Below are 25,000 nucleotides of genomic sequence, written 5' to 3' on the forward strand. Positions count from 1 at the left end.
TTGCATTCTTAGTTAGCAAAAGAACACTTGAATGTGAGAATTTTATTATTCTAGAAGAATCAGCTGCATTTTTTTCAGCTTGTCATGAAGATTGCATAGTTCAAGCCTGTATTCTGTATGTCTTGTAATATACAAGGCATGTTCTTAATGAGCAGATGAACTGTTGCTAAACAGTACTTTCAGATGCCTTCATGCTTCTGTTGAAGTTCACACTGATGAAGAGACTGCTGATTTAGAGAAAAACGTTTCCATTTGAAAGTTGTTGCTAGAGACCCTGATGTATTTGTCTGCCCTGCTCTATAGTCTCAGGGAGCAGGTTCCAAAGTGATGGTGTGTGTCAAATGTCAGCACAAATTAGTTTTTCTTCAAGCTCCGTAAACAATGTAAAACAAGTTTTCAGTGTAACCAAATTACAGAAGTAATTTCAGTAAAAATATTTTATTCCCATTGGACTGTATAAAACCAGTGTTTACTAGATCTCTGAGACCCAGATGTGTTTGGGAATGAGTTACGTAAGTTAACTGGATTCCAAGTGTAGAAGTATATGTTTACATAACACATGTCATACTAATGCACTACTTTTGTTTCTGTAATGTGATACTGGAAAATACATAGTTCTTGTTCATAGAAAACATTTGGTTCTGGTACAAAAATTAGAATAAAAACTTGGGTCATTTCTTGCTGTAACTTTATGTGAATTCCTGTTTGCTTTTGACTGATGTTTCTGTCTATCACACATTGTGAACTCTGGATTTTCTAATATACTTAATGCCTTTTAATTGAGAAGGTTGGCTTGGTACCATCTTTCAGCTGCTTCAGATGGGCTACGCCAAGTCAAAGATCTTGTGTCCACAGCTCAGTCTGCCTGGTATTAGGTGTAGCTGGGAAGCAAGCAGTGTAGCTTTTGAGGGCAGAAAAAGTGTTACAGTATAGAACTTTGCAATTAGTCATTGGCTGCTGCTTTTTTAATAGAAAACGTAATTTAGCGATTTTTTTAAAATCAGGTGCTCTGTGGATGTGTATAGTCTTAAATCCCCACTGCAAGTTGGAGCAGAAGGCCAGTTGGCTAAAACAGCTGAAAAAATGGAACAGTGTGGATGTTTGTCCCTGGGAAGATGGAAACCATGGAAACGAGCTGCCCAATTTAACCAATGCTTTGCCTCAGGGTGCAAATGCTAACCAAGGTGAGCCTAAACATACGCACTGACTTGCAACATGTATTATAACCTCTATCTTATATACTCTAGCCTGCAGAATTCAGCATTCTTTTCTGGGACAAGTAACTTTCTTGTTGAGGATTGACCAGCCAAACTTATTTTTACTACTAATATTATCCTTGCAGAAAGGATGAATAGGTGGGCTTTTTGTGCTGGGGCCACAATGTGTTCAAGTATTTGTGTTTAGTTAGGACTTCTAACGTTTCACTTGGTCCTTCTAAATATGTGTTGAATGAAAACTGGGTGTGCTGAAATATGTAACGTAAAAGCCTATTGTTTCTTTGCTTGGCTGTGATCTTGTATTCCTTCTGCTGCTGGGTTTTTGTTCGGGTTTTTTTTGCAGTTACAAAGCCTTTGATACCTGTTTAAAGAGAGATATCTTGCAACTACATTAAACTTGTGTGTGAGAAACTAAAGCAGCTATCTGTGAGATGTGCTCTGTATGTGCAGTCTGCATTGCGCTAGGTGTGGGGGAGAAGCAGAAGCAACACTGCTGTCTTGGAGGAGGTGTCACTTCTTACTCATGTCATGCTTTCTAATCTGAAATGCCATTATCAAATCTGACAGAAGCCTTATTCAGTCCCCTTCAAGCAAAGATGGCTACTTTGCTAATAACTGGAGAAGATGTGGGATATTTTTCTGGGAAAAAACACTTAATTCTCAAAACCTCCAGTATTTTGATATGTATTTAATGTAATTATAATAAAGTTAAATGCTTGGGAGGTGGCATGGGAGGTGGCAGATTTGGACTTAGATGGGCTTTTCCTTGTTTCTTTCCTGGGAGGATTACATATCTCACAGCTAGCTGGGGAGAGAAGTTCGTTCAGCATGTAACTCCTTACAGAGGTGGTTTGCTTTCTGTATCTTGTGACGTTCAGCCCAACCTGGGCAGGCTAGTGGTAACTCTGACATGGTATCTCAACAATCATAGACAGTGCTGTGTCAGAGTGATTTTGCCATAGGAAGATGTCCAGTAAGGATTGTGTCAGTCCCATGGCCTCAGTACCTCACTTTCTTTACTGTATTTGTATATGTTTGACAAATTATACAATTGTTCAAAGTTAATATTACTTCTCAAAGAGAAATACTAAAAATCTTTCATGCGATGTTTATCCATCCCTCATCCTGGCAGCTCTGGGTCTGAGGAGAAGCTGAGGATGCTTGAGTAGCTGCGTGCCATACTTTCTAGATTGTTTTTAGGGGAGTTCTGTATGTCCTGTTGAATGTCCTTCATCTCTAGCTGTCTCTCTGCAAAGTCCTGTTTAGCATCAGCTGTGCTGGTTTGTAGATCTCTCTGAATCCAAAGTGAACGGCGCACACTTCATCCAAGCTGTTGGGTAGCAATAGGATGCAGAATGTCATCTGCCGGCTGCTCGGTGCAGAGGGGCGCAAGGCGGGCTGCCCTCAGCTGGGGGTTGGTGAATAGGCAGAAGGCAAGAATGCTGTGAATAACTGATTCACATATGAATGAGTAAAATCTGATGTAGCTTTCTGAACTTGTGAAAATGATAGATTCATCGAACAGGCCGCATCGGACAGTGTTCACTCGAGCCATTGAGGCATGCGATCTGCACTGGCAGGACAGCCACTTACAGCACATTATCAGCAGTGACCTATACACCAACTACTGTTACCATGACGACACTGAAAACTCACTCTTTGACTCTCACGGGTGGCCCCTCTGGCATGGTAAGTGGCTAAACCGGAAAGACATTTCCATGACTTGCTGCTTTGTTAATTTTCTATGGCATTATTTTTTGGGGGATGGTGGGGAGATGAATGAAAAGCCTGGCAAAAAGAACAGAGGCTCCCTTGAAATGCTGGCTCAGAAGTAGTCCTTTAAGTCTCTCTTGCATACTTTTAAAAACAAAAACAAACCAACCAGCCAAACAAAAAAAGCCCTTTTGAGTAACCTAGCAAAACAGACCATTCCAGACATGGAAGCATTGTGATTCCTCAATTATTTTCTCCGTTTTAGAACATGTTCCTACAGCCTGTGCAAGGGTGGATGCGTTACGATCTCATGGATACCCACGAGAAGCACTGAGGCTAGCAATAGCTATTGTTAATACCCTAAGAAGGCAGCAGCAGAAACAGCTGGAAATGTTCCGGGCTCAGAAGAAAGGTAAATGTGGGGAAGACAGAAGGGTAAAGGATGTGCAGAGGTCATAGTAACACCGGACTGGAACTTTGCATGAGAAAACCGGTTTTGAAACTAAAGCAAAAGAGGTGACTTTAATTCTTTGGTCCAAACAATCACAGTGGTGATGTCACATTCTAGATGTCAGAGGCTTTCTGCCTTCTGCAATATGTCTGGCATGGTGGAGCCTTCATCCCAATCAGAGTTTTTGGTTACACGGTAAAAATATTCACCCCATGTAACTTACAGGCTTTTAAACCGAGCTTTGCATTTGGCATGTCAGGTGTTTAAAATAATATTTTTCTCTGACTTATAATTTAGCTGAACTGTGTATTTCTCAGGCGGAAACCTGAGGTTGACAATGAGGGTAACAATGAGGCAAGGTCTGCGCTATGGGAATTCATCAAATTGGGCAGTTTGTTCCAAATTAGTCTCTTACAATGCTTAACATTTTAGTGTTTCTGAATAGAGGTGAATTGCTTTTTTGTGTGTTTTTGAAACATGTGTTTTAATAAAACGTTCCATGGTGTTCCTCTGAGCACTACCCCTGTGTTTTTGAAGGAACATTTTTCTTTAGATACAGTTTCTATGCCATGTGATCCTTGCTACCCAAAATAATCCCACACTGAACTTTGTCCTTGGTTTGAGGAGGCAGTAGAAGAAGGGGATGGCTTATGTGTTTGAAGAATGCACATGGGAAAAACTGGAATTGCTTTCTTAGCTGCTACAGGAATTCCTTAATTCAAATTTTATTTTAAATCTTCATTGCTACTCTTAACCATGTGCATTCTCATGCATTGTAGGCAAAAATACCAATGTGAAGTTATATGTGCAAATTCTTAATTTGTATGTGTGCAGATGTTTTTCTGGAAATAAGCATTTAGAAGATAAGGTAGATGCCTGACTGGAAAAAAAAAAATTAGCTGGTAGTTCCTGTGTGCCTCCATTTTTATTTTTTTTTCATGATACCCAGAAAAGATTTTGTCAGAATCTTGGATCCACAACAGTGCTCAAAAAAACATAAGAGCACTTTGTATGACTGCTTAAGAGAATTTGCTAGGGCTTTTTATCATGTAATGTATCTGTTCTTAACAAGCATTCCCTTAAGCCTGTGCAGCTTTTTTAGCTTCTCAGACTGGGGGGGTCAAGAAGGGAGAGACCTGTGTCATTCATTGTGTGTGTGTGTGTAGGTGCCCCTGGCAGGTGCGAAGGGTCTGCTGCAAGTCTGCTGGCCACAGTACTGCTCCTTTTCATTCCCAGCTGCTAATGCAGTATCTAGACACTCAATACTTCTGATAAGTTCCTTTTCCTGTGAGTAGTTTCTGTAGCTGTCAACTAATATTCTACTATTATAAATAAAGAATGGAGTGTATGAAATGCGATCCAGCCTGCCCTGAAACAAATAAGTTTGTTGTTTCTGTGTTGTCACTCACTGCTTTTTTCCATTTTTTTCCTCTTACGTGTGGAATTTTAAAAGAATACTTGTTTAATACCACAAGGTGTGTTGGTCTTGTCTATGAGCAGATGAATTCTGCAGCTACAGCTCAGCTTTAGGCTTTAGTTCAGCAAACACCACATGCTTCTACTTAGCTTTTATTCATGTGACTGATCTGACATCTGTGTAACCACTTGCATGATTTAAAGTTAAATGTCTACATGACTGGAGGATTGAAGCCTTTTTTTGGCATGATATGAGTGAAGCTTATCAGTAGGCACAATAAATTAAACAAGAAAGAGTCAGTAATAAGTCACTGTGATAAATCCTTTTTGGTAATATCACTTACTTCTGCCCGTTGTCTTTAGCACGTGCCGTTTGTTAGTAAGACAATGATTTACTTGTTTGTTTTTCGTATTGCGTATCATTGGATTCTTTAAAACAAACAAACAAACAAAACCAACAAAAAACAAACCAACCAAACAAAACCAACCAAACAAAGTTCAGCTGTGTGGCTGTGTTTTCATTTTGTATCTCTACACATTTAATTAGGCAAGAAGCAGGATTTTAGAGCTCTGTTGTAATACATATGGTTAATCAGAACGATGGCACTTTTTGGACAAGAGAGAGCAGAAGCACGTTCAAGTTAGTGTGTAAGAGGCAGAGAAAGAAAGCATCCATAATGGCTTGTATAAAGTTTTTAGATGGTCTCACCCATAATGTATCTGACATCTCATAGTTCAGTTGTGTGTATGTGTCTAGGAGGAAAAAAGTTAGGAGTTGGGAGCTGTTGCAATAAGACTCTTAGTAAAAAAAGGTTATCTGGGGAATCTCTTAACATGTTACCACAACAATTTCTTCAATTCACTGTGCTAAACAATTATTCCATGTTCTAACTGAATGATGGGTGGGGGCTACAAAACAGTGTATTCATGAAGGTATTTGTTGACTGACATTTTAGAATGGCAAAAAAACCCTACTTGCTCCACTTAAATGACTAATTTTTCTCATATACGTCATTTAAACATATTACTTTTTTAAAGGAGCTGTCATTGTGAGTTTATTACTTCAATAAACATTTAGATGCAAGATAAGCTTATACTTTATTTATAAAAACAGAACAAATTTTAGAATATTTTCAGTTATTTCAAAGCCATCAGCTAAACTTAAAATGTAAAAATGGTACTACATCTTGTTGAGTGAGAAAACATTTGTGAATATTTTACAAAAATTCTTTGCTGTAATTTTTCAGCAGACATTTTTAGAAGAGTTATTTGTATCAAGTAAGAGATTTCAGAAGACACTATGGTTGGAATTTTTGACCCATAATATTTGCTGGTGCTTAAAATGCTGTTTGGCCTTTGTTCTTTTTCTTTTTTTTTCTCTTTCAACATATTTTCAAAGGACAATTAATTTACCCTGAAAGGTACTATTTTTTCCTTTTAAGCAGAAGTTACTGGAAATACTCTGAATTTTGTACTGAGAGCATTTTAATCAGTTCTACTTTTATAGTTGTTTTGAGGAGCTAATGTGCTCACTCTCCCTCCCTCTTTTCTGTCACAGAACTTCTCCACAGAGGAGTAACCTCAATAACAAATCTTGAAGGTTGGGTGGGACACCCTTTGGACCCCATTGGCACTCTCTTCAGTAGCCTGATGGAAGCCTGCAGGGTGGATGATGAGAGCTTACATGGATTCTCAGACTTCATGGGTAAGGCCAAGCAAAGGGAGCAATCTTCTATACGTCTTCATTCACTGGAGGCACTTTTCTATCTTGTCTTCATGAATCAGCTTCAAAGCCAATGTTCTTAAGGTGTAAGACCTCATATTAGCTTTCCTTAAGAAAACACAAGGGAGAGAAGATGTTTAAGGTAAAATGTTACAGCACTTAAAAATTAACCAGTTACTCATTCTTGAACGCAATTCCATATTTCACACTTAAAACCAAACAAGACTTTATAGCAGCAGGCCTTTCCACATATCCTCTTTCTGAGAAGTCGCAGAGAATCACGCAACGTTTGAGGTTGGAAGGCACATATAGAGATCACCTAGTCCAGCTGATTTGCTCAGAGCAGGGTCACCTGGTTGCCCAGGACTGTGTCCAGTTGGGTTTTGAATAACTCCAAGAATGAACATTCTACAACCTCTCTGGGCAACCTCTTGTAGCGTTCAACCACTCTCACAATAAAACGGTATTTTCTTATGCTCAGATCGAATTTCCTGTATTTCAGTTTGTGCCCGTTACCTCTTGTCCTGTCACAGGATACCACTGAGAAGAGTCTGGCACTGTCTTCTTTACAATCTCCCATCAGATATTTATACATTTTGGTAAGATCCTCCTGAGCCTTCTCTTTTCCAGGCTAAATAACCCTACCTGTCTTGCTCTCATTATATGAGAGATGCTGCGATCCTTTGATCACCTTTGTGGCCCCGCACTGGATCTGCTCCAGTATGTCTGTGTACTGGGGATCCCACAGCTGGACACAGCACTCCAGGTGTGGGCTCACCAGTGCTGAGCAGAGGAAAAGAGTCACCTCCCTTGACCTGCTGGCAGCACTTCTGGTGCAGCCCAGGATGTTATTAGACTTCTTAGCTGCAAGTGTACATAGTACTTCAAATTGGTGGCATACGTAGTTGGTAAATTATATGATTTCTAAAGTAGCGTGGTTTAGGATAGGATGTGTACGCCCATTTTAATTTCAGTATTTGCTTCCCAGGAGTTTAACTGATTAATTCCTTATGCTCAGACTCTTTCTACCTCTGTGATAGCTTCTCATCACCACCTGTGTAGACAGAAACTGGATTCATCCCTCTGCTTGCAGCTCTTTCATATGAATATCTGCAATCTTCTTGGGGTTTTGCTTCAAAACTCTAATTACTCAATTAGATTTTCTTCAATAAATTTCTAATCCCACATCCACCACTTCTAGAAGAACTTTTAATTAAAAGAAATTGGAAATCAGATTCTTTGCAATTACAAAAACAAACAAAAAAAAACCAACACACACACAAAAACCCAAACAAAACAGAAAAAACCACGACAACCCCATGAAATGAAACCAGTACATGTTGAAAAATAACTTCCTCCTATACACGCATATGCAATTGACCAAATGCATTCAGCCTTCTCATTTGTTGTAGTTGTCCATCTGCTTACATCTGTTAATGATAACTTTTTATTCCCAAATTAGACCGTAAAGTGCTACAGGTTTGCATAGAGGTTTGTTATGTGGTGTGTCTGTGAAGTGCCAAATGAATTGGTAGTACTCTTTAGAGAATCTATGGCTTGGTCTGTGTGAAATTTACATGTAATCTTTACTAAAAGACTTCTAGTGTTAATAGTATATATTTTATCATAAATTTAACTGTAACAATAAAAAACGTGAAAAGAGTGCTAGCAAACAGAGGATGCCTTAAAGTTGTTGAGTTGCCAGGCCTGTTGTATTTGCACAGTCCTAATAGCTTCGACAAAAATCTATGCAGGTGTATTAGCACCTTTTCTTTCCTCTTACATATCAAGGCTTTAAGGAGGTGCAGAAATGGGTGGGGGAAAAAAAAATTGAAATGGATCTTCCAATTTTAGCCTTATTAACACAAAGCTGGAGAAACTGCCTTTCTCTAAATCGTGCAGTTTAAAAATGAAAACTCTTACTTGAGTGGATTATCTAAAACCTAATTGTTTTGTGTATTTCTGCCATGTGGAATTGAATGGATTTCTGTCACGTGGAATTTTAGATTGGATCATTGGATCTTGACACTACAGTAGTAATTTAAACTGTTTTAAAAAATAAATACTGACAGAGGTTGTATTTGTGAATGTGGAATTATAGGCATATTATGGGTTAGAATGTTTTGCTGATCTGTTATCTTTTTGTCACCCCTTACAGAGAACATGGGGCAATGCAAATCCCTGGAGTACCAGCACCTGCCTGCACACAAGTTCTTAGAAGAGGGGGAATCTTATTTAACACTGGCTGTGGAAGTAGCGTTGATAGGGCTGGGACAGCAACGAATAATGCCAGATGGCTTGTATGCACAAGAGAAGGTTTGTCGAAATGAGGAGCAGCTCATTTCTAAGCTACAGGAAATTGAATTGGATGATACTCTGGTGAAGATTTTTCGAAAACAAGCAGTCTTCCTATTAGAAGGTAGCTCAATATAGATACTAACTGCTTTAAACTGTCTTCATTTACACAGGCACACACAATTAGTATTCCAGTGGAAACTGCCTTACATACTTCCAGTGTTTTTTTGATGTAGAACTCCCATCTCTTACAAAAATCAAACATACTTCAGATACCGTGTGACTTTAGAGATAAAGCATCTATTAACCTGTAAGCTTTTTGTTGTAATTTTTATTACATTTTGTTCTTCAGATTTGTTGCTTGTTGTAGTCCCCCTATCCTTATTATACAACCTAGGCTCACAATTCAATTATATAGACATCAGTTATCATCAACAGTTCGCAGGTAGCAAAATTCTAAGTGTTCCTTGTAAACTGAAAAAGAGACTGCCAGCTTTGTAAACACATGAAGATATTTACCTCTGTTCCCAAGTTAAGAGCTCAGAAAATCCACTTAGAATTGGTGGGACAGAAATGTAACATTTTATTTGTAGCAGTTAAGAAAATGACTTGCCTCTGAATTTTGTACTATATGTGAAAATAGAAATAAGCAGTCAAATATTGAGGCTTAAGGCCTGATTTTGTGACTAAATTTTGACTAAGACAATTTGTCTTTGGGAATTGGCTGGTGGGCTGCAATAAAATCTTTATTAAAAAGCACATATTTTTGCCCTAGCTTTTAAAAAGGCATAACATGTAGCACTTAAGCTTCATGTTCAGAGAGTATTCTCATGGGTTCTCATGGCTCCTTCTGGTTTTTGTTTTTTGAAATGAAATAAATTTGATTGAACTGGTTAGCCAAAGGCATGGTCCAGGTTTTGAGTGCTTGCCCACGGGATGGTGGGGAGTATGGTTGCTTCTCTAGATAGGTTGTAAAGGCTGTTACACAGCAGTCAGGTTTTGCTTTCTTTCTGGAAGACATTTATTTAAAACTTCCTCTTTAGCGGAAGAGATGCAATATCTTGTTTAGGGTTCTCAGCTTTGAGTCACTATTTTTGCCCAGATCCCTAAAGACTTTGATACCTACTGATGGTGCCATTTGAAACTGCAGACAAGCCACATCATGGGGAGAGTTTCCATTATAGTGTGGCTATACTGCTGCTTTATGGCCTTTGGACAAGAACAGTTGCTTGCTGGATCCAGCTATTAACCACTATACAGGCATCCTATGGATTATAAAATCAATTTGCTGCATCTGTTTACTGGTAAGAACATTTTATGTGGAGAAGACAGGATTTCTCTCAAGTGTTCTCTGAAAATTCTAGTTTACTAATTGATCACTGAAATTGTCTCGATGTTTTCTTAAAGTAGCAAGCAAGTTATCATAGCAGGAAATCTGCTAATAGAGCTGCGTACAAAATTCCTGTGGTGAGCGGTGTGCAGCAATGGTCTTGCATTACTGTGTGATGAGAAATTTCCTTCCTGCGATAGCTTCAGTTCACTGTAGGTTAGGCAGAAACTGATGGCTCACATGGAAGAAAAACTGTGCAGTGATTTAAGATGCTAATCATATCAATTGTGTTTTTATAGTTAAAGTCCTGTAGGTATAATAAAGAAAGCTTAATCCAATATTAAGCTGATTTCCATACTGTTAGTGCAGATTAATGCATGCTGCATGTAGCTACCATTTGAGTGTGTGGGAAAGTGAAACCTAAGACTGTTTTGCAAGAACTGTTGTAATTTTTTTGCCTCACTGCAAAGTTAACAGCAGAATATATTTTCATATCAATGCTTTGTTGTGTATTCTTTGTGTCCTAACTGAGTTTCTGACTGGACCACCAACTGGCAAACATACATGAAATGGCTTCTTTCATTGAAGCAATGCCAGGCAGTTTTGAATGGCTTTCAACTTCATTTTAAATTATTCTGAGACACACTGTCAACTACTAAATCTTCATTGACATTTCCTTTGTAATCAGGCCCCGTCTTCAGAAATGCCCACCTATAGAGCTCAGATTTTTTTCATGCCTAGTGATTTTTATCTTTGCATGTTGTGCGAAGCCACCAGTAAGGAAAACGTGGCTGAAAAAGCCTGTCTGTTTCTCCTTGCCTGCTCTCCTTGTCTGCTTCAGTGTAGAGTTTGCCATGTTAGTTTGAACCACTGCTGGAAGCTGTTTGAATGACGTGTAACTGCAGCAAAGAAGTGTGCTCATGCGATCATTCATCCAAGCGTTGTGGGGTTGGAGTATCTAGTAGAAGAAGTAATAGTAACTTCTAGGACTGCTGTCTGCTATCTGTGCAATAGTAGTGCAGTAATACTTAATGTAAGATCCTTATTCTGTGTCTTGCAACATTTAATGCAACATTTAATGCCAGAACCTCTAGTCACTGAAGTAAAAAACTGTTTGACACAGTTTTCCATTTAACAGGAATGATACTCTTAAGGTTGCAGGAAAAATGTAAAAATGGGATTCGTATTCACGGTGAACATTCAGAACTCAGCAAGGAAATAGTTGCATTTAACTTCTTGACACTGCTTTTATGAAGTTGAACTGGCTGCACTGAGTGCAAACAAAATCCATTGCCCCAACAATGGAAATTATTTTCCCAGAACAAATACGACTTTTAGGACCCTGTGGCTATAATGGACTAACAAAACCAGCTTTGTTGCAAGATCTGACCTAGTCTTCTCTGGAGACCAAGTCCAGACCAAAGGGTTATTTAAATGCCTAATGTCAGGTGAGATGTTGATAGGGTTCATCTGCTGCTATAGTGATTGGTTATGTAACTTCAATTTAAGATATGCATTTTTCCACTGTAACCACTCTTCTTTTTTCCTGGTGGATTTGTGATAAAGCAGTCACACAGCAGCAAGCTGCATAGGCATTCGTGTGCACAATATAACTACATGGAGGTAAAGCTAGGATTATTGCTTTCTACTTTTGCATAACGTATAGGCTTGCTGAATGAGCCCTATGGAGCACTGGAACCATTCATTCCTTTGTATGTGCATGGGTAGTTCACTTAGTACTATACAATTTTCAGTCTACTTGTCTCAATAAATGTTATTTAATATGCTTGTAGTTCATTGTGGTATGTAATACATATGTGATATGTTTGTAATATATTTCACAGAAAAGAGCAATATAACTTTACCTTTTGTACAGCAAATTCTGTCTTTTAATACCAATTCTACTTGAAGGTATAGTCAGTGTTTTTAAAGGTCAGAAATTGGGTTTTAGTAGTGTGCAAAGGCTGAAATTCTCTTTCTCTTTTCTGCAGCTGGACCATATAGTGGTTTAGGTGAAGTCATCCATCGAGAGAGCGTTCCAATGCACACATTTGCCAAGTATCTCTTTACCTCTCTCCTACCTCATGATGCTGAATTGGCATACAAAACTGCACTGAGAGCCATGCGGTACGTATTCATGAGTTGTCCAGAAAAATCACATGTAGCAGCTGCAAAAAGGGGAAAAAGCTTGGCATTCAAGATCTAGGGTTTTTTTGTTTTGTTTTGTTTTTCCCTTAAGGAAGCATCCTTCCCTTTAAGAAAAAGTTATTTAGGTTCTGTTGTCTCTAAAAGCAATTGGTGTCCGTAGTAACTACAATATAATAATTTATGAATGTTCAGTTACTGTTTATCTGTGACTGTAAACCAGCATTCTCTGTTACAAGTCTTTCTGTTATACAGTCCCACTCTTCAGGCATGTGGTTTTGTTAGATATCGACGGCTTTAGCACCTGCATTCTCTCACTCATGTGGTTGTGTGTATGTGTGATGATAGAGGGAAGGGAGTGAGGAAAGGGGCATCTCACCAGCAGTCTAGGGATCATCTGCTGTTTAGCCTGTTTGGTAGGACTGTTTGTTTCACTGGCTTTCTTTATAAATTAACTCTCAATGATAGATTTTCAAACATATGGTGTGGTTTGAGCCAGTACTTTTTTCTTGTGCTTCATAATGAAGCAGTCTTGCCCACTTCTGGGTGAGTATTGGGATTTAAATGGAGTATGTCATATCAGGGAAAAAAAGTCTGACTGGCATCCCATTTGTCTTCAGTAATCATGAAAAAGATGTTTCTCAGGAAGTGCATGGTGTGTGCTAGCTTTATCTCAGAGCAGTCCAGATTGGTAATGGCAGTTAAAAAAAGCCTTCTGAAGGAAGTTTCAAGGATCTGAATGATCAGTGATAAATCTATTGTCCACATACAATGCAGGGAAAAAACTGGTCCCATCTGGATTGCCTAGTTGGTGTCAGGAACCTTGTAGTTGATGGTTGACAAAGAACAGCCACAACTGAATACTAAGAGCAATCAAGTCCCAGATTAATTATTATCAAGAATGATTGCACAGTGATTGGAGGGCACACTATCCATGTAAGTAGTATTTAGCTTCATCAGACAGGTTGTGTCTTAGTGTTTTGGAGGTGTGTGTTCTGGAGCTAGTTTCACCAAAAAGCTAAATTGGGAGAAAATAGTTCTATGTTTAAAAGACTAAACAGGACAGCATGCACAAAAACAAAACATAGCTACTATCAGGTCAGGCCAAAGGTCTGCTTAGCCTGTTTATTTGCCTTCAAGAGTGTTTAGTACTGGATGTTAAAGAAGGCATCCAAGAAGTAGGAAGAATGACCTTGCATACTTGCTGCTCATAATTAGCATTTTAGGAAACAGATTGAGAACACAAAAGGGCATTACTGATGAACTATTGAGAACATTAAAATGTATGACCAGAAAGGTATCTGGGCCATGTAAGTACACTCCTTTTGTTGCAAGTTACATGCATCAATAATCCTGGTCATATCAGATCAGCAGGACAGCACAAAATGTGGTGGGTGAGTTTGCTTGGTTGGTTGTTTTTTGGGGGCTGCTTTTTTTTTCAAGGAAAAAACGGTCAATTTTATAAAGTAGACTTGTGTCCTTGTATTTATTTTCAGTCACTACCCTTAAAGTGTCTCTCAGAGATTGATTGTGTGGTGTTTTCTTCCTGAAACTAAACTACTGAAACCATGTTGAAAGGCTGGAATAGACATCCATCATCAGCTTTGCACAGTGCACTGAACACTTCAGTGAACATGACGGCAGCATGCCGTTCCTTTTGAACAAGGATTTGGGCCTTCCCCAGAAACCAGTCATAACTGAAAACTTATTTTCTGCAAGTTTCCTTTCTCAACTGGAAAAACAAGCAAGACAATGAAAAATCCACATGGTGACATCTCAGTTTAGTTATGGGGATCTCCAACCGTCTTTTGGCATGAAGCTGTCGTCTTAGCCAAAGTTACTTCTCAAACAGACCAGTGTAAGAAAGAGTTACCTGTTTGTTTGCAACTGGTAAAATCGCAGGAGGCGTCAGCATAATCAGGGCTGTTCCCATAGCCCTTTTGTCATCACTTCATAAGGAAGATGAGAGTTCAGTTCTAAACAATAATCAGTCTTTCTGTATTTTGATATTTGGCACTCTTCAGAAATGTGGACTACTACCTCAGATTGTGGTGATGGCAGATTTAGACACTTCCTGTACCATGTCTGTCTACATTCCTCAGCGCTTCCCACATTCTTTTGAAGAAGGTTACTCTTTGCATTCGCACCAAAGTTGTAGTTCAGTGTATAAAGGATTCCCAATACAAAGCAAATGGAAAAACTAACTTAATACTGCCTTGAGTGGGAAAGAAGAAGGTAAATGTGAAAATTGAATGTCTGTCTCATACTTGTGAAGTTGAATTGATCAGAAGAGGAAAAACTTGGAGCATCTTTTCTTCCATGAAAGAGGGGAAACGGCCGTGGCAAAGACAAAGATTTCATGTGGAAATTAGTAGAGGTGTTGCATAGAAATCTGTGTGATTGCTCATTATTTTGGAAGTGGAATGTATTTCTTCACTTCAACATTTATTAAACAAGTTAACTTCCCAAGACCCCAGCCTGTTGCTCTCCAGACAGCTGATTGGAGTCAGTCTACATGAGTCGATGACCCGTGATGGCAGCTCTGGAATAGTTTGTCTCTCTGTCATCAAAATCAGCTGTTGCTGTTTAATTTTTTGAATCCTGTTTTCGTGTGTGGAATACTCAATATGGAATCAATGGAAGCTGAGACCATAAAACCTTTAATGCATTCGCCTCAGGTCTACAAGGATGGGATTGTGCTATTCTTGATGGTCACTTCTGTCTGCAGTTCTCTGCTTCCAGCATTGAAACATACGGAGTGGAGCTTTGGAGAACGTGGATCTGCAGTGACCTAGTTGACTGCTCACTTGGAATCTGAACTTGAATGTTTGGCTTAGTTTGGCTGATCCCTTATTAAGCCTCAATTTCACACAGGCTTTGGGAGCCAGACTTTAATGGTGATGTTTAATCACAAGGTAGCTTTGCTAAAACCTGGCTAAATAAATGATGTTTGAAAGGGGGGAAAAAAGTGAAGAATGCTAAATCTTCTTGTGCTTGTTCTGATGTTCTCTAGTCTTGCCAAAATTGCATGAAAGCCACCAATTCACAGCAGCATTTCTTTTCAGAACAAAGGAACATAGAAGCTGGTAGTGAAATTCAAAGTGACAAAATATTTTCCCAACACGGCCTCTTTCTTTTATGCTCTTTGTCTATCTACTGTTAGTCATAACCTAATAATGCCTTTTTGCGTTAGGTAGTTGGGATTTTCACTGTTTATTGAAACCATCTAAGGCATCTCTCCCCCAGCTTCTGTGGTTCAGAAAAAAAACAACAACAACAAAAAAAAACAACCAACAAAACAAAGCTGAGGAGTTTACATGTATTTTATTTGTATGTATATAAAGCTATATAAAGAGGTGTCTCAGTGGAAGAGATTTGACTTTTGATACAAAAGAGAAGTCTCTCTTTTTATATATTATGATGCACACGCATGTGTCTGAAAATGTTAGTATAACCTGCTTATATTTATTACATGTGTTGATGTGTCTGCTAGATACCCTTCCTTATATTCAAAATCACCTTTCTCAGGGAATTCTTAAAGATACTCTCGTATGCTTGAGAACCCACACAATACTGATTGAACTGCAGTAGATATCTTAAAACTTACTGCGAAAAAGCTGTGCACTTAGTTACTTTAAGAATGTAGGGATTTAAGTGCAAGAAATTGTGACTTATGTTTAAATGAGCTTGTACCATAAGAAACATTCTATCATAGAAAATGCAATGCAATGTGATTTTTCTATATTCAGTAGTTGCAGTTTTATTGACAAAAGAGATCCAATTTCCTTTGTCCTCCCAGATGACTTCCTGCTAAAAAATCACTTGCATATGAAAGCTGGTAGAAACAGAACTAAGATGTTAACCCTAATCAAAAAGGCAAGCACCAGAAACTCTTTTCTTCTGGAAATTGTCTGTTATTATCATTTGATGTCTCATTAACTGTTCATGTCCTGAAACTATACTTAATTGTGTTGAATAAAAATGCTGATTTTTGTTCACTCCTGCTTTTTGCATTGGCATTTATATATTATCTAGTGTATTGGTTGTGTGTAGTGTGTTGTAATGGCCATCAGCAGGGTCTCTGTTGTGGGCTGTCACTTGTGTTGTGGTAGTCAACAACACACACATTAACTTGAATTTTTGAAGTATGAATTCTCCTTGACGGATAAGACTGTTGTTAGATTGCTTATTTAAAGAAATTTTTGCTTCAAGATTAGAAAATGGAGTCTTAAAAATAACTTTAAAGGAAACTTCCTCTATCACTCCTGTTTGGGACCCTAACATCAGATTATGGTACATTATAAAAAATGTTGGTAGATAAAATTTTTAAGGACTTTAAAAAGTAGTCGTATTTGAGCAGAAAATGTACTCTTTGATATGTCTGAATTTATTGCATGGTCAAAATTCAAATTATTTGTTGAATATTCCTCTACCTTACTTCAAGAATTTTTAAGTGAAGAAAGTATGTTCCTAATGTTAAAAAATACTTACAAGTTCTTGGTACAGTGGATAACAACTTCACTTTTCTTCCTGTGGCCTGTGGTTCGAAGACTGAAACAAGGCAGGGAAAAAGAGCACATGCACATCCACAATGCAGAAAGTCTCTGTTGCCTTGGCTAGTGGATGGTTTAGTTGTCCTGTGAATTCTTGCAAATGCCCACTGATGTCAACAAGTTTAGCAAATGAACTTTTAAGATTCCCCAAGAAAATGGGTGGTTTATCTTTATAGTCAAAGAGGTGCATTTCATAAACAGGGTCAAGTGTTCTTGCAGCTTTAGTTTTGCTCATGAGTAGCCTAATGTAGTAATTATTTAATAAGTGTTTCTTCCTTATTTCAGGTTGCTAGTATTGGAATCTACGGCTCCTTCAGGAGACGTGTCCCGCCCGCACCACATTGCATCAGTTGTTCCAAACCGGTATCCCCGCTGGTTCACTCTAAGTCACATTGAATCTCAGCAGTGTGAGCTGGCATCAACCATGCTAACAGCAGCCAAAGGTACATTGCTGTCAGTTAGGTACTCAACTAAATGTATGCTTTTAATATTGCATGGAGTAAACAGGTTATAAAGCTTGCATTTATGAATCCAAATTGCAGTCTGACAGGAGCTTGAAATGAGTACATCAAACTGAACCAGATTAAACCTGTCACTTAATTTACTAGCAAAGGAGTTAAACTAGCTAGGTGATAGCCAGATTAGCTTGATTTGTGGCTGATGAGACAGCTTTTTGTTCTTCTGACACACAACATAGACTGAGATCCAGGTGTGGACAAATCAGTTGTAAGATTCGCAAATCTGAATGACTTTTGGCCATGTACTGCACTAACACCATCAGGCACTAGAGGAGTTTGTTCTCTCTTTTGTCTTTCTTTCATATGTGATTTAATTATGGAAGGATACTAAAAACAAAGTGTGTATAACTGAAACATTGTATCATTGCATGGTAATGGCAGACACAATTATAATGCATCTCTACATGTTTTGGGAGTGTGTTCTGTTTTGGTGATTGTGTTTGCACCTTGCAGGTGATGTTCGCAGGCTGGAAACAGTGTTAGAATCCATCCAGAAAAATATCCACTCCTCATCACACATCTTCAAACTTGCCCAGGATGCATTTAAAATAGCAACAATTATGGACAGCTTGCCAGACATCACTCTTCTGAAAGTTTCTCTGGAGCTGGGCCTTCAGGTATTTCCCTAGTTCTTTATTATTACAGTAGAAGAAATGAATTGGATGCAATGTTGGTGGGTATAGCACTTCAAGCACTGAGGACCATACACTCTTTGGGATCCATCCGGAGTTTTTCAATTCTGCACAACTGAGTGGTAAACACAGACCAAGGGTCTATGCAGCCTGTTCATGCCATCCAGGTGGAAGAGAGAGCTGGGAGCAACTGGCTGAAAGGCACTCTTCTGTTCATGGCTGAGACAGGACCAGTGAACTGGGTTCAGGAGTATACACAGGACTGGCTAGAAAGCAAAATTATTGTCCTCGCCAGTAATGCGCTATATCTTCTTCATGGACTTGAGGAGTTTCTTGCCATTCCTTCCCTCCCTTTCCCATAAATGAGATTGGGTAGGTGCTTGTTGAATCACTAGAGAAAGCCAAGGTCAACCATAATGACCTGTTTGTAAGGTAGACTAGGCTAAGAGCAGCCCTCTCACTTCCTTCATCAAAATCCTGCATTCCACAAGCTCTGGGATGGTCAGATGCATCAGACTTGGCTTGAGGTGTACAAGAACCTCAGATCAGTTTTCATGCTCTTACATCAGACTTTGCAAGCTAAAAGGAGACAGCCAAGTTTTAGGTGTCTGGAGTAATATTGCCTTACACTGATGAATCTTTGAATTTACACAGTTAATTTCAACAAAAATAAATCTCTTCGTCGCTCTTCAGGGAGTTCTTCAAAAAACCATGCAAAGATCAGAAAACCATTTATTACTTTGCATCAGTAAACAAGGCTCCAAAGACTTGTGGGGAAAGGATATTATCCCAGTTGCTTCTCATGACAAAGAAAGGTACTATTTACCTATTCTAGACATTTAGAAGCTGAAGTCTTAAGTCAGAAAGCTGAGATTCTGTATGCTTTTTTAAACTTTCATATTCACAAGGTTGCTGTGGGAAAATGCCTTTTTTTTTTTCTTCACATCTTGGTATAATTCTGCCTTAAATGTTTGTTTACTTGAGAGAGAGGAAGATCCTTATGATTGACCTGTGTGTCACCTCAGGCATTCACCAAGTATCATTCAGTGGTAGCAGCATATTTTGAATACCACTATATTCATGGATATCCATATGTGGTTGAAAGTGTTGTCAGAGTGTCTTCATTGAGATACAGGAAAAAAAAATCATGAAACTGTACTTTCTCATCAATCCCAGAGTTTGGGACAAACTGGTGTAGAACTTGTCCACTGTTTTGTCCCAAGCTTACAAACCTGTTTTAAGAATCTTAAAGGCAGTTTGCTTTCCAGAAGGAAGGTGCATACTCTTTTTCTCATAGTAGCTCACAGCTGTGTAGATTTATACAGTAATGCTTTTCCTGCTTCCCCCTTCCCTGACTCCCCGACTTAATGGCAATTAGATTGTCTGTATTCACTATCTAGTATCTGACTACCTATGACACTTGTGTGCCCTGGAAAACTTTCTCCCCTCACATGGTGTCATGGAAGCACCCCAAAAGTCAAATTAGGCAGGCAACAAGCTCCAAACAGACTTTCTTCTAGCCAGAACAGTTTAGCCAAGAAAAAAACTAGAAACAGGTTTTAGCCAAATTATATAGCACTCCAGCAACACTATAAAACACAGGTTTGCATACCAGGTGAGGAAATTATTGTTGTGTGACTACACAAGAATAATTACAACCCACACTGTGCATCTATTCACTCACAAAAAAAAAAGAACTAGGAGCCTCTTTTGCTCTAGGGTACCCTGCAAAGAATAATAACTTGCCAGGTGGCCGAGGGGAGCAAGGGCTCACTCAAGGATATATCCAGAAGGAAAATCACTCACCAAAGAGGAGGCAAGGGCACTCAAACCCATGAATTCTATTTAAGTGGTGTCTTAGTTTAAGGGGAGAGCTCTGTTCACAGTCCCGAGACCACTCAGAGGGGGTCTTCGGCCGGGGCTCTGATTTATAGCCTGGTCAGATCTGGCTGTGGTCATCATGAGTATGGTCTAGAAGCTTCTCAGCTTCTCTTGGCCACCTCCTTTGTTGAGCATTCTGTCTGTTGACCAAGGGTCCCACCCCTCCTGCCCCATCAGCCAGGGGAAGGTGAACATGAGGACTCACCATGCACTGGGGTGGGAGAGGATATGACTGTCAGCACCTTGATATCAGCCTAGGTGTGTAAGTGGGGATGGGCACAGTGGACACAAAAGGTGCTAAAGAGCCATCAGCTGCCCTATTGGAGGATCTCATAGGGGGATTTGCAACTGCCACAGTGGTAAACTGAACAGCAGTGTCCTCACAGGTACACTGTTCCACCTCAGGTACAGCAACGACAAGTTGGCCTGTTATCACAGTATCACAGTATGATTGGGTTTGGAAGGGACCTCAAAAGATCATCTAGTCCAATCCCCCTGCTGGTTATGATATCAGCAGTTTCGCAACTCTTGTCACTGGCATCTCTATGACAGAAAAGCCCCTTACATTATTCTAGATTTAGCAGTAATGTTTGGACTCCTGGGTTCTTTCTCCCTATTTCCAATGGCAACATGTGTTATGTGACTCAGCATAAACTGTCTGGGGTCATCAGTATGGTCAAATGAGCATGGAGCATCTCAGGTGTATTCTGTCCTTCAGAACCTTACTGGTGCAGATGCTGTAAGATCTGCATGTACAGGAGGGGCTTCTGTTTCTCTGTCTTCCTGTTGTATGCTACATCAGCACAAGTGAGTATTACTGCACACATGCAAACAGATACTGCTGGCAGAACTGCTGAGCAAGTTAGTGCAGGTGATCACTCAAGGCATATTTGGCAAGTGGTCTCCTTTCCCTCAAGACGTATGAATGAATGAATGATAAAACTGCTTCCAGTGTGCATGATGAAAAGATTTTACTTTAGTGCAGGAGCTAGTGGTTGGACATTTATTGTATCACTTATGGGTGGTGAGGTCGTCTGTTCTTCTAAACTAAGAAATTCATATAAAGGTCAATCAAGACAAAGTCAAGATTATTCTGTGTGGAAGAGACTTGGGCTTTCAGATAAACTATGTAATTTCCAGAAACTTCTCATAATTTTCAGACTTATTGGCTTGTTGAGAAGCTCTCTTCAATTGATAGCACAGATCTTGGATGAATCTTGGACAGATGTAGAACTTTTAGGAAGAGGTAGCTCGAGAATGTATTGAGCAGAAGTGAAATAGCTCTTTGACTACATGTGCTACAGTTTAAATTATCTTCAGCTCTTTCTTGGTTTATTTGAAATCGTTGGGTTTTTATCATCAGTAAATGGCCTCTCTCTTGCTGTTCTCAGTTTGTCAGTTGAATCAAATGAAAGTAACCTAATTCCAGAATAGTTAATCAAGAAAATTTTCCATGTCAAGAAACTAGATATGGTGTTGTTTTTTGTTCTTGAGTTAGGACTGTCTACACTGGGGCTATTGTTAATGCCCACTGCATATGCTGAAGGCTCTTGGGGCTGCCAGTCCTTTTACACAGACTGCCACAATGAGAGGAGTCATCAGAGAAGTTGTCATTCACACTGTTGTGTTGGTTTTTTTTTTCTACTTACCTTCATGACCAGTAGCAGAATTCAGTCATAACCCTGTATTTTTTTCTTGAATTCACTCTGCCTGGGGGAAGCTGAAAGTTGACCATGGATATTGGAAGAGTGTTAGCCTTCGATTTGTGTCTGCATCAGCACAGGAAGTCACCTAGACTCCTTCCCTTTGATGGACAGAATGGGACACATAATTGCACTGCAGCGCATTTTGACTTGGGCTGCCTGTTTTTCTTCCAGAAAGATTTCAAGCAAAGGCTGGTTCCATTATTTGCTTTAGCCATATTTTAGGATGTGTTGGGTTGCTCCTTACAGATCAGTTTGCTTTCTTTGAATGCTGTTCTCCAATCTAGCATTTAGTTTATGGTTTAGTTAAAATGATACCACAATATCTGAGGCCAATAAAGCTGGCCTTATCCTGTAACTTCTGGTGGTGTACAATAGGTCACCAGAGTCTCAAAGTAGAAATGTTTGGAGGCCACCTTGAAACTGCTCATAGTTGCTTATAACTAGACTTCTTAAAGATCATATCTGCATTTGTGCTTCTCATCCACCTTTCCATCTTAATTATCTTATCTATAGCATAGGTAAAGGAGGTGGCAGGAGTAACAAATTTGACAGAGGGTTACATGTCACTTTGAAGTCACCTCAGGACTGGATATGGGGTATGGGATATGGGTTGAGAACCCTCTTACAAGTGCTTCTGGCTCCAAGCTGTTTTGTAAGTGCATTTATTGAGTTTAATATGTAAAGATTGTCTCTGAGAGCTCTATGATTGACCTATTATGCTCTTTATTTAATTGCTATGAATATTAACATCATGGTATGATCACTGATACTATAAGGGGAACACTACTTGCCTTCTTCATCTAGATATCTGTGGGTCTGCCCAGGTAGCTGAAGCAAGCCTTTACATGCAATTTCCATCCAATGTTTGTTTTACTGAATCAATATCTTTGCCCATGTTTTGAGAAACAATGTAAACAATAATCACAAGTGCTTATATCAAAGCTTATAGTCCTTTTTTCTAGGATTCTGATGGTTTTACGATGGAACTTCTTTGCAGAGACTCATTGTTCAGAGAGAAATCATCACTGTGGACTTCTTAATAATACCTGGATATGTCTGGAACTTTATATGTATCTTTGCAAAATAAGCAGCCAGACAAATAACACTGTACTAAGTCCTGTCTTTATTGTTGAAGTCAATGAAAAGAAATGCAGATGGCAGTAAAAAGTAAAGGTGTTATTTTGGCCAACAAGAGTTGACATGTTTGAACTTTAAAGGCTACTCTGCATAGAGGGAGGAGGCATGATATAATTTAATTTCTATAATTGGTTAGGCTTTTTTGTTGCTTTGGGGAGTGCTTTTCTGTTATTTCTTTTTCCCCCATGGATGAAACAGTCTTTTCTCTAGCCTTGAATGATCTGTAGTCAGAATTACTCTCTGCATGCTATTCTAAGAGAGCTGAGGAATATTTTTCAAATCTTTTGACATATCAGCTAAAAAACAGGTAACAGAGTGGAGAGGGCAAGTGGCTGCCATTTTGAACCTCAGTGTGTTTGAGTAACTTAAAATCCATAATTGTTGGTATATTGCCTTGGTTTGCAATAGGATTAATTACTATTTTGTTTGTGTTGTTTTAATAGGTGATGCGGATGACGCTTTCAACGCTGAATTGGCGACGGCGGGAAATGGTGAGGTGGCTGGTGACATGTGCAACAGAAGTAGGTGTGTTCTGAGATGCTTCTCTTGTTAGCTAATTTTAGAGGGCTTGATCTTGCTTGTCAACACCCAGGTTCTGCAATGTCTCCCACTTTCTATACATCCTTTAGTGAAAAGACATTGTGGCAGTAACATGTAGGTCTGTTTTGGTTTGGTTTTTTTTAAGACACAGACAAAGCAAGACAATAATTGGGTAGTGTAGTGTGACTTCTTTCCCCTGCAAGGCAGGGGTGTGCATAACCTCATGGGAAATACCCACAGATTAACCCTGGTCCCCTCCGTGATGGATTTGAATTTGAGGCTGCTGTAAAGAAAAGGCTAATGGTTATGGGCTATTGCACGTGCTAAAATTTTGCTTGCTCTGAAAGGCAGGTGAGAGAGCTGTCTGGTCAGCTATGGGAAGAGGAACCAGAACACTGGTTAATGAAATGCTGAGGATGCTCCTACTGTGTGGCAGACAGGATCTCATGAAGGGGTTCTCATTGAAGCCCCTGGATGGGTCCAAGTGTAGAATGTGAGGGGGAGCATAGTGCACTCAGCAGGATATTCTGCTTGTTTCTGGGCTTTGCCGTGGATTTCTTGTGTGTCTTGATGAGGCATCCCTTAGCTCCTGTATTCAGTTTTAACATCTGCACAATGAGGATACAGAATCTGAAAGTAAAGATCAATGTGTTGAAAACTGTACTTCTAACCAAAAAAAAAAAAAAACAGCTGCTGTGGTAGTAGGGACAATAGAAGTACATACAATAGGGATCAGTTTTAATTGTCACTAAAGGTAATTCTGGAAGGCATGTTTCCCTACTTCATTCTTTTTCATGCATCTGATTTGGATTGTATCGCATAGAGGCTTCTTGAGTTTCAGAACTTCAGAGGATTACTGCTGCTTATTCTATTAGTTTATTTTTTCCCATATGCTTATCTCGGAAACTAATATTGTCAGTAGCATAGGAAAATACAGCTTGCCTTTGTATGCCTTCAGCCAGAAAGTGTTTTGTCTGCAAATTTTTGTGCAATGCTTTTGTTTTATTGCTTTTTTATCTTTGCTAAGATGATTATTACTGAGGCTATCTTACAGATATTAGTGCCTGGGTATTATTTTGTGCAGTTGCATATTGGCAACTAAAATGCTGGGTTAAATACTGCTTTAAATTAGTCTACATATTCTGATAGAAGTATCCCATAAAGAACCTATAATGTCATGCAAAGTACTCTTGAGACTTAATCATGTTGGTAAAGCAAGGAATCTGTTTATTTCAATTAAGATCTGGTGTTATCAGGCTATGCTGAGTTTTTGCACGTGAGTGAAGAGGTGTGTGGGAAGCATCAGAGCCCTACAGAGAAAATGAGGGCCTCTGGGTGTGGTTTAGGTGCACTCACAGATGTGTGTAAACTACCTCTAGTGATAATAAAGCACTCCAGTTGGCTATAAGGTTCAATTTGTAGAATCCATTAGTCACAGTTTCCCCCTTTGTCCCCCTACCAAACAAACACACATGCCAGGAATAAAATGATCCTAAAGAAAATACCTATTTTGGATAAATCCCAGTAGTTCATATTGCTCAGTATTTCCCTAATGAGGATCTTGCTGTTCAGGTGCATGTGAATTGGGTACAAGTTGTATCTATAAAGCTTGTTTGGGGGGAGGTAGGGATTAGGATTTTTTTTTTTTAAAGTGTACTGTGGTGTTCTATTAAGAAAGCCACTTGCCATGCTTTCATTTTTCTTTGTACATGTGCTGTGCCTTGCAATGTGCAGTGATTAAAG

General features: G+C 39.1%; 1 protein-coding gene across 3 annotated transcripts in view; it reads left to right on the forward strand.

The window, feature by feature from the left end:
- ZSWIM6 (zinc finger SWIM-type containing 6) overlaps window positions 1-25,000 on the forward strand; it is a 114,948-nt gene that overhangs the window by 86,950 nt on the left and 2,998 nt on the right. For 2 of the 3 annotated variants that reach the window (XM_065045263.1, XM_065045264.1), the window contains 9 exons: window positions 1,005-1,184; window positions 2,730-2,906; window positions 3,196-3,342; window positions 6,356-6,502; window positions 8,679-8,939; window positions 12,137-12,272; window positions 17,129-17,286; window positions 17,815-17,978; window positions 23,161-23,242. In XM_065045263.1, coding sequence (XP_064901335.1) covers window positions 1,005-1,184; window positions 2,730-2,906; window positions 3,196-3,342; window positions 6,356-6,502; window positions 8,679-8,939; window positions 12,137-12,272; window positions 17,129-17,286; window positions 17,815-17,978; window positions 23,161-23,242 — 1,452 coding nt within the window. The remainder of the gene's footprint in view (window positions 1-1,004; window positions 1,185-2,729; window positions 2,907-3,195; window positions 3,343-6,355; window positions 6,503-8,678; window positions 8,940-12,136; window positions 12,273-17,128; window positions 17,287-17,814; window positions 17,979-23,160; window positions 23,243-25,000) is intronic. The other variant, XM_065045265.1, reaches the window with a different exon arrangement.

The sequence above is a fragment of the Columba livia genome, chromosome Z (assembly GCF_036013475.1).
Source record: "Columba livia isolate bColLiv1 breed racing homer chromosome Z, bColLiv1.pat.W.v2, whole genome shotgun sequence".
NCBI classification, from domain to species: Eukaryota; Metazoa; Chordata; class Aves; order Columbiformes; family Columbidae; genus Columba; species Columba livia.